Source organism: Callorhinus ursinus, unplaced genomic scaffold (genome assembly GCF_003265705.2).
Source record: "Callorhinus ursinus isolate GAN/ISIS: 27379988/994484 unplaced genomic scaffold, GSC_fseal_2.0 scaffold43, whole genome shotgun sequence".
NCBI classification, from domain to species: domain Eukaryota; kingdom Metazoa; phylum Chordata; class Mammalia; order Carnivora; family Otariidae; genus Callorhinus; species Callorhinus ursinus.
The window spans coordinates 12,907,773-12,919,597 of NW_027397105.1; the positions used below are offsets into that span (position 1 = coordinate 12,907,773).

At 53.2% G+C, this 11,825-nt stretch overlaps 1 protein-coding gene across 1 annotated transcript in view; it reads right to left on the reverse strand.

Moving 5' to 3' along the window:
* Positions 1-9,382, reverse strand: part of TMEM11 (transmembrane protein 11) — a 17,728-nt gene extending 8,346 nt beyond the window's left edge. Inside the window, exon 1 of the mRNA XM_025864077.2 lies at positions 9,270-9,382. Coding sequence (XP_025719862.1) covers positions 9,270-9,331 — 62 coding nt within the window. The 5' untranslated portion in view covers positions 9,332-9,382. The remainder of the gene's footprint in view (positions 1-9,269) is intronic.
* Between the last annotated feature and the right edge of the window lie 2,443 nt (positions 9,383-11,825).

Consider the following 11,825-nt stretch of genomic DNA (forward strand, 5'->3'; position numbering starts at 1 on the left):
AGATAGCAGGAGGGGAAGAACGAAGGGGGGGAAATTGGAGGGGGAGACGAACCATGAGAGAGGATGGACTCTGAAAAACCAACCGAGGGTTCTAGAGGGGAGGGGGGTGGGGGGATGGGTTAGCCTGGGGATTGGTTTTAAAGAGGGCACGTTCTTGGGGCGCCTGGGTGGCTCAGTTGTTAAGCATCTGCCTTTGGCTCAGGTCACGATCCCAGGGTCCTGGGATGGAGCCCTGCATCGGGGTCCTCGCTCCGCGGGAAGCCTGCTTCTCCCTCTCCCACTCCCCCTGCTCGTGTTCCCTCTCTCGCTGTGTTTCTGTCAAATAAATAAATAAATAAAAATCTTAAAAAAAAAAAAAAAGAGGGCACGTTCTGCGTGGAGCACTGAGTGTTAAGACACAAACAATGAATCACGGAACACTACATCAAAAACTAATGATGTAAGGTATGGTGATTAATGTAACAATTAAAAAATAAAATACTATTCTGAAAAAAAAACAACTAATAATGTATGGTGACTAACATAATAAAATTTTAAAAAATAAGTAACAAAAAGAAAAAGAAGGGAAAAAAAAAAAAGCTATGTTTGCTTTTAGGGGCACCTGGGTGGCTCAGTCGGTTAAGCGTCTGCTTGGGCTCAAGTCATGATCCTAGAGTCGCAGGATCAAGCCCCGCATCGGGTTCCCTGCTCAGCAGAGCGTCTGTTCCCTCTGCTCCCCCCCGCCGCCCCGCTTGTGCTCGCTCACTCTCTCAAATAAATAAAATCTTCAAAAAAAATAAAAGGTGTATGTTTGCTTTTAAACACAGAGAACATTCCTGGATATACAAAGACCTGAGAATTATGACCATCACTGGGGAGAGGAATGGATTGGCTCCGAAAGGAAAAGGGGGCTCTTTTACCGCGTAACTTTTGAGCCTTTCGAATTTAGCACGATCCATGGTACTTACAGTACAGGGTCGTCCCCTTGAACTCCCTCCGCCCGTGCCGAGGTCAGTTTGCCTGGGGAGCCCTTAAGTAGCCTGTGCGGCAGAGCTGATGCTCTCTCACCTGAGCCGGAGGGGCTGCTGTGGACGCTGCCTCAGGGTCATGGGCACTTGTCCCTGGGGCTCCTGAATCGGCCTCCCTCCCTCTGCCTTCGACCAGAGTGGGCCTGAGACCCTCCCCTCTCCTCTGAACCCGCTCCGGAGGTAGTCAGGAAACGGTCATCAGAGGAATTCCCTGCGAACACGGGCTTTCCGGTGCAAAGGTGGCCACGGCGAAGCAGCCGGATGGACTCCACTCCCCCGACGTGGGCACCCTCTGTGCCCCGGGCAGCCTGCCCAGCATGTGGCGCCCTGGTCCCCTAGACCATCGGGAAGCTGCTCTCAGAGGAATCCGGAATTACAAAAGTAGTCTCACCCATGGGATCCCCAAAGTCTGGAGATACCTCCCCCAAAGTCAGAGCTGTGCAAAGACGTTCCAAGCAGCACTGAGGCGAAGAGATCGCCGACTCGGGCGGTTCCTCCGTCAGAGCGAAAATGGAGGCACAGCTGAATCCCTCACTTGTCAGGTGGGGGAGAAAGCCGGTAACATGCAGGTGCACACCCTACACACGCGTGCAGCAGCGCACAGAACCCAAGGAGGTGCTACTACCGAGGGCTGTCTCCATGTGCGCTGTGAGGAACAGCAAGGAAATGACAAGTCATGAGCAAGGGGGCCTCTGCCTGCCGGTAGGGACACGTGGGCCAGGGTAATGCTCGTTTTCTACTAAGGCTGAGCGGGGAACACACCGGTTTACTGTGTCTTCAAATCACGGTGAAACCCACATAAAATGTACCATCCTGACCATTTCTTTTTGTTTGTTTGTTTTTAAAGATTTATTTATTTGACGCAGAGAGACACAGCGAGAGAGGGAACACAAGTAGGGGGGTAGGGGAGGGAGAAGCAGGCTTCCTGCTGAGCAGGGAGCCCGATGCGGGGCTCGATCCCAGGACCCTGGGATCATGACCTGAGCTGAAGGCAGACACTTAACGACTGAGCCCCCCAGGCGCCCCCTGACCATTTGTTAAGTGCACGGTTCAGTAGTGTTCGGCACTTTGCCGCTGTCGTGCAACCAATCTCCGGGATGCTTTCCGCTGGCAAAACGACACCTCTGCCCCCGTGAAGCAACAGCCCCCGCTCCCCACCCCCACCCCCCGACTTTGTGCCTCTGAGCTGGACAACCTTAGGTACCACACCTAAGTGCAATCGTACAGTATTTGTCCTTCTGCAACTGGCTTACTCGACGTGATGTTTTCAAGGTTCACCCACGTTCTACAGCATGAGTCAGAATTTCCTTTCTTTTTAAGGATGAAGAAAAACGATTCCATCGCGCGTCTATACACTTGTTCATCCATCACCCTTGGGATACTTCCACCTTCTAGCTACTGGGAATACTGCTTCTGTGAGCATAGTATAAAATGATCGACTCAGGTCTCCACTTCTAATTCTTCTGGATATACGTCTAGAGGCAGAAGTGTTGGACTGTGTGGGGATTCCACTTCCCACTGGTCGCAGAACCGCCACACTACCCACGGCTGCATCCCTTTACGTTCCCACCAAAAGGGCATGTGGGGTCCAACTGCTCCACAACCTCAGTAATCCTTCTAATTTTGTTTTGTTTTTGTTTGTAACTGTAGCCATCCTGATGGGTGTGAGGTGGGGATCTCACTGTGGTTTTGATTCGTACTTTTTATGAAGATAGCAGTCACATGCCACACAATTCTACAGTTCAGTGGCTCAGCGCCTTCGCTGCATTGTGCAGCAAGCACCATGAGCAATTCTGGAGTATTTCCATCACCCCAAAAAGAAACCCCATCCCTCCCCATCTCCCCCGGGCCTCCCCAGCCGCTGGCAAGCACCAGTCTACTTCCTGGCTCGACAGACTCACCTATTCTGGACATTCAATATAAACACAATCATGTCTGCGGCCTTTTGTGACTGGCATCTTTCACGGAGGGTAATGTTTTCAGGGGCCAGACACATGGCAGCAAGCTTATGACTTTTCACATGTTAGGAACATACTTTTGATGTGTGTAACATACAGTTTTTTTTTAAAATCCAAGACAAAACATCTGGAGCGAGGTATCAAAGATGCTATACATAAAGAAAAGTCAACAATGGTTTTCTTCGGATGGTAGCCTAACAGGTGACTAAAATTTTACTTTCCTTCATAGGTTTCTGTCTTTCTCAAAAAAGAAAACAAATACACATGTGCTTCTTTCATAACGGGAAAATTAATGGCCAACTTTTTCTTAAAAAAAGAAAACTCTTGCTCGACAGCCCCATACCCCTTGGGGTGACAAGACCCCACAGCCGTGGACCGTCCACAGCCGAGGTGAGCGGAGGGAGCCCAATTCCGGCTCCAGCAGCGTCTCCGTGCTTGCGGAGAAGCCCGCGCTACCGGCGAATGAGCCCACCACCGCGAGTCTGGGCACAGGCAGCGTCTCGTGGCTGAGGTAGCCTGCTGGCCTCAGCCCCCTGCCGTCCTGCCAGTGAGCAGGAGGAAAATTCCATTTCCCTGTCGGCTCAAGCAAGCACTGGCCAAGGGGCCATGCAGGCCACCATCACTTTCTGGTCCTGGCAGAACCGGAAGAGGCTAATCTAACTGTAGCGGAAGGCCTTCCTTTGGGCCCACTTCCTGGAGCGGGCCCTGGGCTCCCAGGCAGGCCTGGGCTGTGAGCTCCCGTCTGAAACACAAAGGATTGTCAGTTCGGATTGTCAGATTGTGGAGGCAGACTGTGTTTTCACCACAGCAACCCAGCACCGGGCCTGAATGTGACAGGGTACCAGCAGACATCAGCGGAAGCACATTCGAAATGAGTGGCAGGGGAAAAACAATTACAGTAATTAAGAGAACAGGTGGGTGAAAAATTAAACTAGGTCCATATGTCAGGTTGCTTTCCACCTACTAAGCATGTGGCCACTCCATTACCTGTGCTCTGTGAGGTGCTGGACTTTACCTCTACCCCCCCCCCCGCCCCAGATCTAGAATCCACTTTTGGCTAACCCAAAATTGCCAAAGCAAGCAGGAGGGTTCTATGCTGTGGATTCAAAGGCCACTTCGGACAGAAAGGCACAGGCACCTAGCCCCAGATGTGGAGAATGACTCCAAACAGGCCAAGGAACTTCCACGGGCACCTGGCATGTTCATCTGATTCAGAGAAAGCCCCGCGCAAGAGCACACGCTCCTCCCTGGTGCTCCGGGAACCGCACAGCGCTCTGCCGTGGAATAAGAACACAGTGCACCGAGTGGGGGAGGCCGGAGACCTGGATTCTAGTTCCTCTCGGTGACCCGCTGGCTTTGTAGCCAAGGGCAAAAGCCCCTGCTGCTCTAAGCCACGCTGCCTCGGGTCAAACAGGGCAAAGGCCCCAGCTCTTCCCGAGTGAGTGCCGCAGCGAGGGTGGAATGGGGTCAGCTATGCCAGCCAAAGGGACAGCTGCAAAGCACCCCCCAGTGTAAGGCCCACGCAGCTGTTTCTATTTAAATTAACTAAAATTGTCAGGGCGCCTGGGTGGCTCAGTTGGTTAAGCGACTGCCTTCGGCTCAGGTCATGATCCTGGAGTCCCGGGATCGAGTCCCATGTCGGGCTCCCTGCTCAGCGGGGAGTCTGCCTCTCCCTCTGACCTTCTTCCCTCTCGTGCTCTCTATCTCTCATTCTCTCTCTCTCGAATAAATAAATAAAATCTTTTAAAAAATTAATTAATTAATTAATTAACTAAAACTGTCAAGTTAACAACTCCAGTTCCTCAGACACGGGGGCCACACCTCGAACACTCCACGGCCACCTGCGGCCAACGGCTCCCCTAATGGACAGCGCAGAGACAGAACATTTCTCTTACGGCAGAAAATCCTACCGAACAGCCCTGAGCTCAAGGACTCCTACGACTCTACTAAGCGATTACTGGCTCTCCCCAGAACTCCGTGGCCCATAATGCTGCTGCTGGCGGCAGGGACAGAACACAGTGGCAGCTGGGAGGTGCCCAAGGGTGTGCTCCGTGGAGGACCTCCCACGTCCTCCCACTGCCCCTGCTCACCGAGGCCCCGGACGGAGAAGCCCAACTCAGGCCGGGCCTCGGCCTCCCCTCCCCGCGTACGAGATTATCTCGCCCTTCTTCAGGAAGTTGGGATGGAGCTGGAACGGGGCCTAAAGGACTAAACCCCCGAGGCACAAGGTACTGCGGCTGGAACCAGACTGCTCAACTCGACGCAGGAAAATGGAAAATCGTGCCTTAAGAGGACGAACCCCACAGATGACCTTAACTCGCAATATCCACGTTCCGGGGTCAGAACAGGTGGCCTAAGTGTGCACGACTCCACCTTCTGGTAGCCAGCTGGGGAGGACCCACGCACCCAGAGACCCGGGTGCAGACGCTCTACCTGTGTGGCTCATCCAGAGCAGGACGGAAGAAACACTTTTACCGCATACTAGAGCCGGAAAGGCAGTTTTCCAAGAGAAAAAAAGAAAAAAAAAAAAATACCCCCGACCACTTAGGGTCCTCAGCTTTAGAAGGAAAAGAACAGATCAGGATGAGGAGAGTCTCACTCCCGGAGTGTGGGCCAACTGCCCACATGGCTGGGCGCCCATCTGTTCAGCTGGACCGGGACCTAAACTCCCTACCGGCCATCCAGGACCACGTCTCTTCACTTCACATATTAAAGCCACCCTGTCAGAAAAGGAGGACCGAGTCCTGGGAAAGAAGGTATATGGTACAGAAAGACGGGGACATAATCCCACGGACCTGGCTCCCTAAAAACACGGGCAGACGGCCACACAGGCCAGGGGAGGGGGAGGGCCGCAGGCAGTGCCTTCTCCCGAACACCTGAGCATTTAGGCCAGGAGGCCCGGCCCTCTGAACACCCCAGGTCCGTAAACAGCACTGCTGCCTTGCATCGTGATCAGAATCAGATCAAGTAGATCTTCACATGATGAGAGGAGCGGAAGCTGAGAGTACGTGGTTATACTCACATTCCAACAATCACGCTCGGAGGCCCTGAGGGAGTGAAGACAAGCAGCCCAAGTAGGACGGGCGGGACCGTCTGTGAGCTGGTCCGGGGTGGCACCCAAGAGGCAGGACACACAGATACCTGCCCTGGGCCTTCCTAGATGGGCAAGTGTGTCTCAAAGACGCCGACGGGACAAGCGGCAATCTGTTTCGTGTGCTCGTTGCCAGTGTGCTGAATTCTGGACAAGAATTCAGGTTACAGCTCAGAGTCTGATGTTCTTCATGACAAACACTGCTGAGTCCCTGGATTTAATGGAGTGGAGAGAAAAATCAACATGCAAGCAGCTGGCATTTTGCTATTTCCACCCCTCTCGTCTTGTAGTCTAGACCAGCGTTGTCGCATCACTAGAACGTTCTGCAGTGACGGAGCGGTTCCACAGCTGCCCTACGCAATGTGGTAGCCCCGAGTCCCACGTGGCCACTGAGCGAAATGTGACTAGTGTGACTGAGGATCTGAATTTTTTTCATTTTATTTATTTTTATTTAATTTTTTAAGATTTTTTTTTTTTTTTTAAGTACTCTCTACACCCAACATGGGGCTCAAACTCACAACCCTGAGGTCAGGAGTTGTACGCTCTACTGACTGCGCCAGCCAGGGGCCCCTGTGTTTAATTAACTGAAATTTAATTGCCACATGTGACTAGTGGCTACAGAATGAACACAGCTCTAGACTCAAGAACCAGGTAAAGAATTCACACATTGTGCATTCTAAAGTGGACCACCGTTAATACAGAGCTGAGGTCAGTAATGCCGGTGGATGGTACGGCCCTGGGCTGGGCCTTTAAATACAAGTCATGCCTTGGAGTTTGCAGCCACTGGCAAATCTGGAAAGCCTGCCCAAAGTGTTGCTCTGCTCCAGCTCCTGCCCCAAACCAGGCAATGTGTCCTTCGCTTTCAGCATAAAGCAGACTCCAACTGGGTGTGTCAAGCAATTCTGGAAAGTGGTCTTCCAATGTGAAGCTGAGATTTGAGTCAGCACAAATGTGACATGGAACAAACTCATTTAAGAGAGCCATAAACAGCCTATTTCAGTCGTAAGAGCCAATAATATGCTTGGGCCTCTTAATCTACGGTGCTGGGCAATCAATTAATCCAGCCTGCCCCACCCGAACAGTCTTTCCACCCACTGAGCAGGAATGGAGGTGTGCCCAGACGTTAGCTAGCTGGCCCAGCAGCGGGTTATGTTTCCATCCCCTGCTCAGTGTGGGAGGATAGTAGGGAAACTGGGCTCAGACAGATGACTCCTCCAACAGAGCGTGGCTAGGGCCTCCCAGAAAAGGCAAACAGAAGGGTCTCCCCCAGCCACACACCACAGTTATCTTGGAAAGAGAGAGATGGGGCCACCCGAATCACAAAATTTGATGCTCCATTCCTGGCTGACAGACAGCATCTGCATTTGTGAGCAGAGCCTTCAGTTCCAGGCCAAAGGTTGCAACCTGCACACCTAGGGAGACTAGGCAGGTAACTGCAATGAGTCAAGCTGTCAGGTGAGTAATGAACTAGAGAGCACTTGCCCTGACCAAAAAAAGTCAGCCACTACTCAGCTTTCCAAGGGCAGTTTTATGTGAAATCTTTCAACTTATAAGTATTGGCAACTGATTTAAATTCTTTTTAAAACCTGAGAATCAACAGTCAAGGGCTGGATTCAGCCTATGGGCTGCTAGTTTACAGACTCCGTTTTGAATTGATGCCCGTCTCCAACCAAGGAGATAAGAGCCCCAGTATCTCATTTCTTAGATCAATAAAAGCTTAACTTGTGATGGCGCAGCCCTCCTTGTATGGTGTCTGGGGCATTCCTATTTGGCCCTTCCAGCTGTTTTTATCCAGGAGGGAGAAATGGCTTTCTCTCAGCTACTCCGGCTTTTCTAAACAGGATTAATGGTCGCATTAAAGATTTGAAAACGTTTGCAGGTTTAAAGGCCATCTGGAAACCATCGAGGTCACTTCTTTAACTTCTTCCTATGGTCTGATCTAAGAAATAGCACATGGGAGTTGGAAAGACAAAAATTATCTGCTTGCCATTCACTGCTTTTCCACAGAAGAGGAAGTGCAGAACAGACAACGTTGGATAACTCTTGAGCTTAAGAATAAAATGTAAGCTGGTCTATCCCAACTACCAAACAGGAAGAGTCTTCTGAGCTGAAAAAACCATCTGCAGGCAACAGCAATGAATACGTGATGGAATCAAAGAAAAGGAATAATGAGAGTTAAGAGAAAGGCGGTGGGGGGGTGGGGAGAAAGAGAACTTTTCTGGGTAATAAGGCTTTCCAAAGAGACAAAAAAAAAAGCAAACACCCAACTTTCTTGCTAACCTCAGCTATACCAACCAAGCCACAACACAATGGACAGAGCAGCTGAATCCAGGTGACTCCACCAATACAAATCCTTCCCCAAATTTCTAGTAGCTGAACAGCTTCTAGCGGCTTCTACTAGCTGAAACTGCTTTCCTGAAGCAAAACCTGTAAATTCAACACGAAACACAAAAACCATTCCAATCCCATCTTCTAGAAATCAGTTCTCCAAATCGAGATCCACCTTGGAAGAAACAAGCCCCTAGCTCCCTACCCACACATCATTCATTAGGAAAGGTCACTTTAAAGGACTTCCACGGCTGGGGCGCTTGCAGAGAACCCTCGAAAAGTCGCAAGAATCGAGGGTTCGAGGAAGCGGCCAGCTCTCGGCCCGGGAGACAAACTGGGGAAGGTTAAAGCTACCCTGACAAACGTGCAGACCGCACTGCCCTCCCCGCAGCTGGCCCACTCGGTGAAGGCTTCCCTTCCTTCTCCCTCCCGGGAGCCATTCCTCACCACGTCAGGGGTCGCGGCCCAGACGGCCACGCTCGTGGCCAGGCGGGACGGGAGCTTCGGCCGCGGGATGCTATAGGCGGGTCCCTTGGGCCTGCGCGGGGCTCCCGGTCCTTCCCGCGTGGCCCGGGCCCGGCCCGGCCCGGCCCGGCCCCTGTACGGACGCGGCCCACCTCGCCCGGCCCCGCCATCGTCACCTCCCCTGAGCCCTCCGCGGAGGCCGCTTCAGCCGGGCTAGAGCGGGTGCCGGCTCCCATCCAGATCCTGGATCGCCCGGGACAGGAACCCCTCGTGCCCCGCAGGGCTACGAGGAGGGCGGGTGGGCGGAAAGGGGGGCCCGGGGACGAAGGCAGGGACAGCGCTGCAGCCCCAGGAGCCCTCACTGGCCTCCAGGCTCCTGAGCCACTCGCCCTGGGAAAGCAACAGGCCCCCGGATCTCACCTCTCTCGGGCGCTGCCGCCACTGCTGCCCGGGCCAAGACGCCTCCTTCCCCAACCGGCCATCTTGGAGACACTCCGCTCGCAAATGTCTCGCGCCAAGGCGGCCTCGGGATAGTGGGCGGCCGGAAGGGAAATGTAGTCCGGGCCCAGCTCCGGACTATACAGGAGGTGGAAATCGAGTCCCTCCTAGGACTACAATGTCCACAGTGCATCGCGCGCGCCGGAAGCCCCGCCTCTTTGAGGTCGCCTGGGAAATGTAGTCCTCAAGCCGGACGGAGCGAAGGAGGCACCCTGGGAAGAGTCCTATTCAGGGCATCTTTTTAGAAATGAAAAATTCCCAGAGTTCGCAGCCTAGGAGTCACAGGCGCCCGCCCGCCTGTACGGGCTTGGGCTTCAAGAGCAAAGAGCTGGAGAGTGGAAAGAAAGTGCCTACAACTCCCAAAGCACCGCGCGGGAGGCGTCCCGCCGCTGCCCGCTGCAGTCGCCGAGGGGCGCCGCGCTTTCTGTGCGGCCCGCCCGCCGCTTCCCGGTCCTACCCGCGCTCGCCGCCCTCGCCCCGGTCCCGCCGCCGGCGTGGGCAGCCGGCGCCTGGGTCTCGCCCTCCGCGAAGGCGGCCCGACCTGCCCTTCACAGCCGCCTCTCCCCGCTAAGGTCACCGAGGGGCCGGAGGCGCCACCGGCCTTTCTCAGAGGCCCTCGCTACTCCCGCTGCCTTCCCCCGAATTCCCTGCACTCCAGGGATGCTGTGGGGACAAGACAGACGCGGTCCCTTCTGCCACGAAAGCCCCTGCTCACAGACTGTTGGAATCGAGGGTCTCAAAGCAAAGAAGAGAAAGAACTACAAGTGATCATTGCTATGGAAGAAACAGCATCCTTTGTAGGGAAAAGCCCGTTTTATTAGATAGGGCCCCTTAGGCCCTTTCGTCTCCACCGCACAGCCCACTCCTGTCTTGGTGCGGGGACGTGAACATAATCAATCTTCTATTTCGGTGTCTTTGAGGGTATATGCAGGGCAAATCACCCCGCCTGGCGGGAGCCCTGCCTGGACGCTGCTGCAAAGAGTCAGGATGGACGAAACCGGACCCGGTGATTCGTAGACGCTACTCCAACGGACCTTTGGGCTATTTGGAGGAGGAGCGTTCACAGTGTTGGAACTTGTCGTCCCTCTCCTGTTTTCCACAGACAACGTTAGGACACGTTAGTTGGTTCCATAAATATTTGAGCAACTCTTGTATGTCAAAATCTGTTCCAGATTCCGAGATAGGAAAAAGTCTGGCGGAACTCAGCACGCCTGGGCACGGGGCTGTCAGGTGTAGATCGCACTCTTAGCATTGAGGATGCATCCGTATCTCCTTCCAGCTCACGTTCTACAGTAGATTTAAATGCTTGAAATCCTCTTAGAGTCCCTCATTACCTATATGATGGACTTCAAGCTCCTTAGCACAATCTAGAAGCCCCTCCACCGTTTGGAGGTTGTCTATCTCGCCAGCTTCTACTGCCTCTCTTTCCTGCCTGGAACTTGCCAGGAGAGCGAGTCCACGCTTTCCCTAAAGTGTCTTTCTCTCCCAGCCAACTATCCTTTAGACCGTAGGCCTGTCGGGTACCTCAGAAGTGCCTGCTCAGGTCACACAACACGGCCTCGCAGAGCCAGTGTGTATGTACCGCATTGCTAGAGACCTCTGAACAATTACCACGCTGCCTTGTCATTACCTACAGACAGACCCGTTTTCTCTGGACCAGAGTGGTGATGAAGAGGGTCTCTAGGGATTCTAGAACAGCTGGGTTTGAAGCCTGGCTCCACACTCTGCATCTAGGGCTGCTTCTATAACCTGTTTCTCAGTTTCCTTGTTTGTAGAGTGGGGGTGATATTAGTACCTCTCCTCACAGGACTGCTCTGAGCATCACATAAGATGATACATGTATGGAACTTGCACATACATGTTACACAGGTAACAGTAACAGCCGATGGTGCTGTCAAGCCAAGCCCTGTTCTAAATATGTTAAGTGATTTAACTATTGATCTCCACAACAACCCCGTGAAAGTGATGCTGTTATTATCAACGTTGTTATTGTGTAACAACCGAGTCACAGAGGACCTGAGTGACTTTCCAAGGTCACCCTGCCGGTCAGGAATGGTGCCGGGGACTGAACCCAAGCTGTCTGGTTGCAGAGATTACACTACGCCGTGGTGCGCCTCGGGAGGAGCCTGGGAATGCCATTGTCTTCATCAATGAGGACAGGTCCCAGGCCAATGTCTAATGCACAGAGGAAAGGTCGGTACGCAAACAGCTGTGCACCTAGGCCGATCTTCCCACCTCCCCGGCTCTTGCACTTAACGTCTAGCAGGCCATCTGCTTCCAGTCGGCTGACATGACATGGACCCCCTCACCCCCCAGTGTTGCCTCTGGATCACTCTTACTGCACAGACGTCTTCTGGAAGGTTTATAGGCAGGATCGTTCCCTCAGCGTGTACTAACTGAGCACCCACTGCGGGCACAGCCTGAATGGTGGAAGTTGGAATTCCTGTGGCCTCCCAGGCAGTGAAGCCTCCTGAAGAG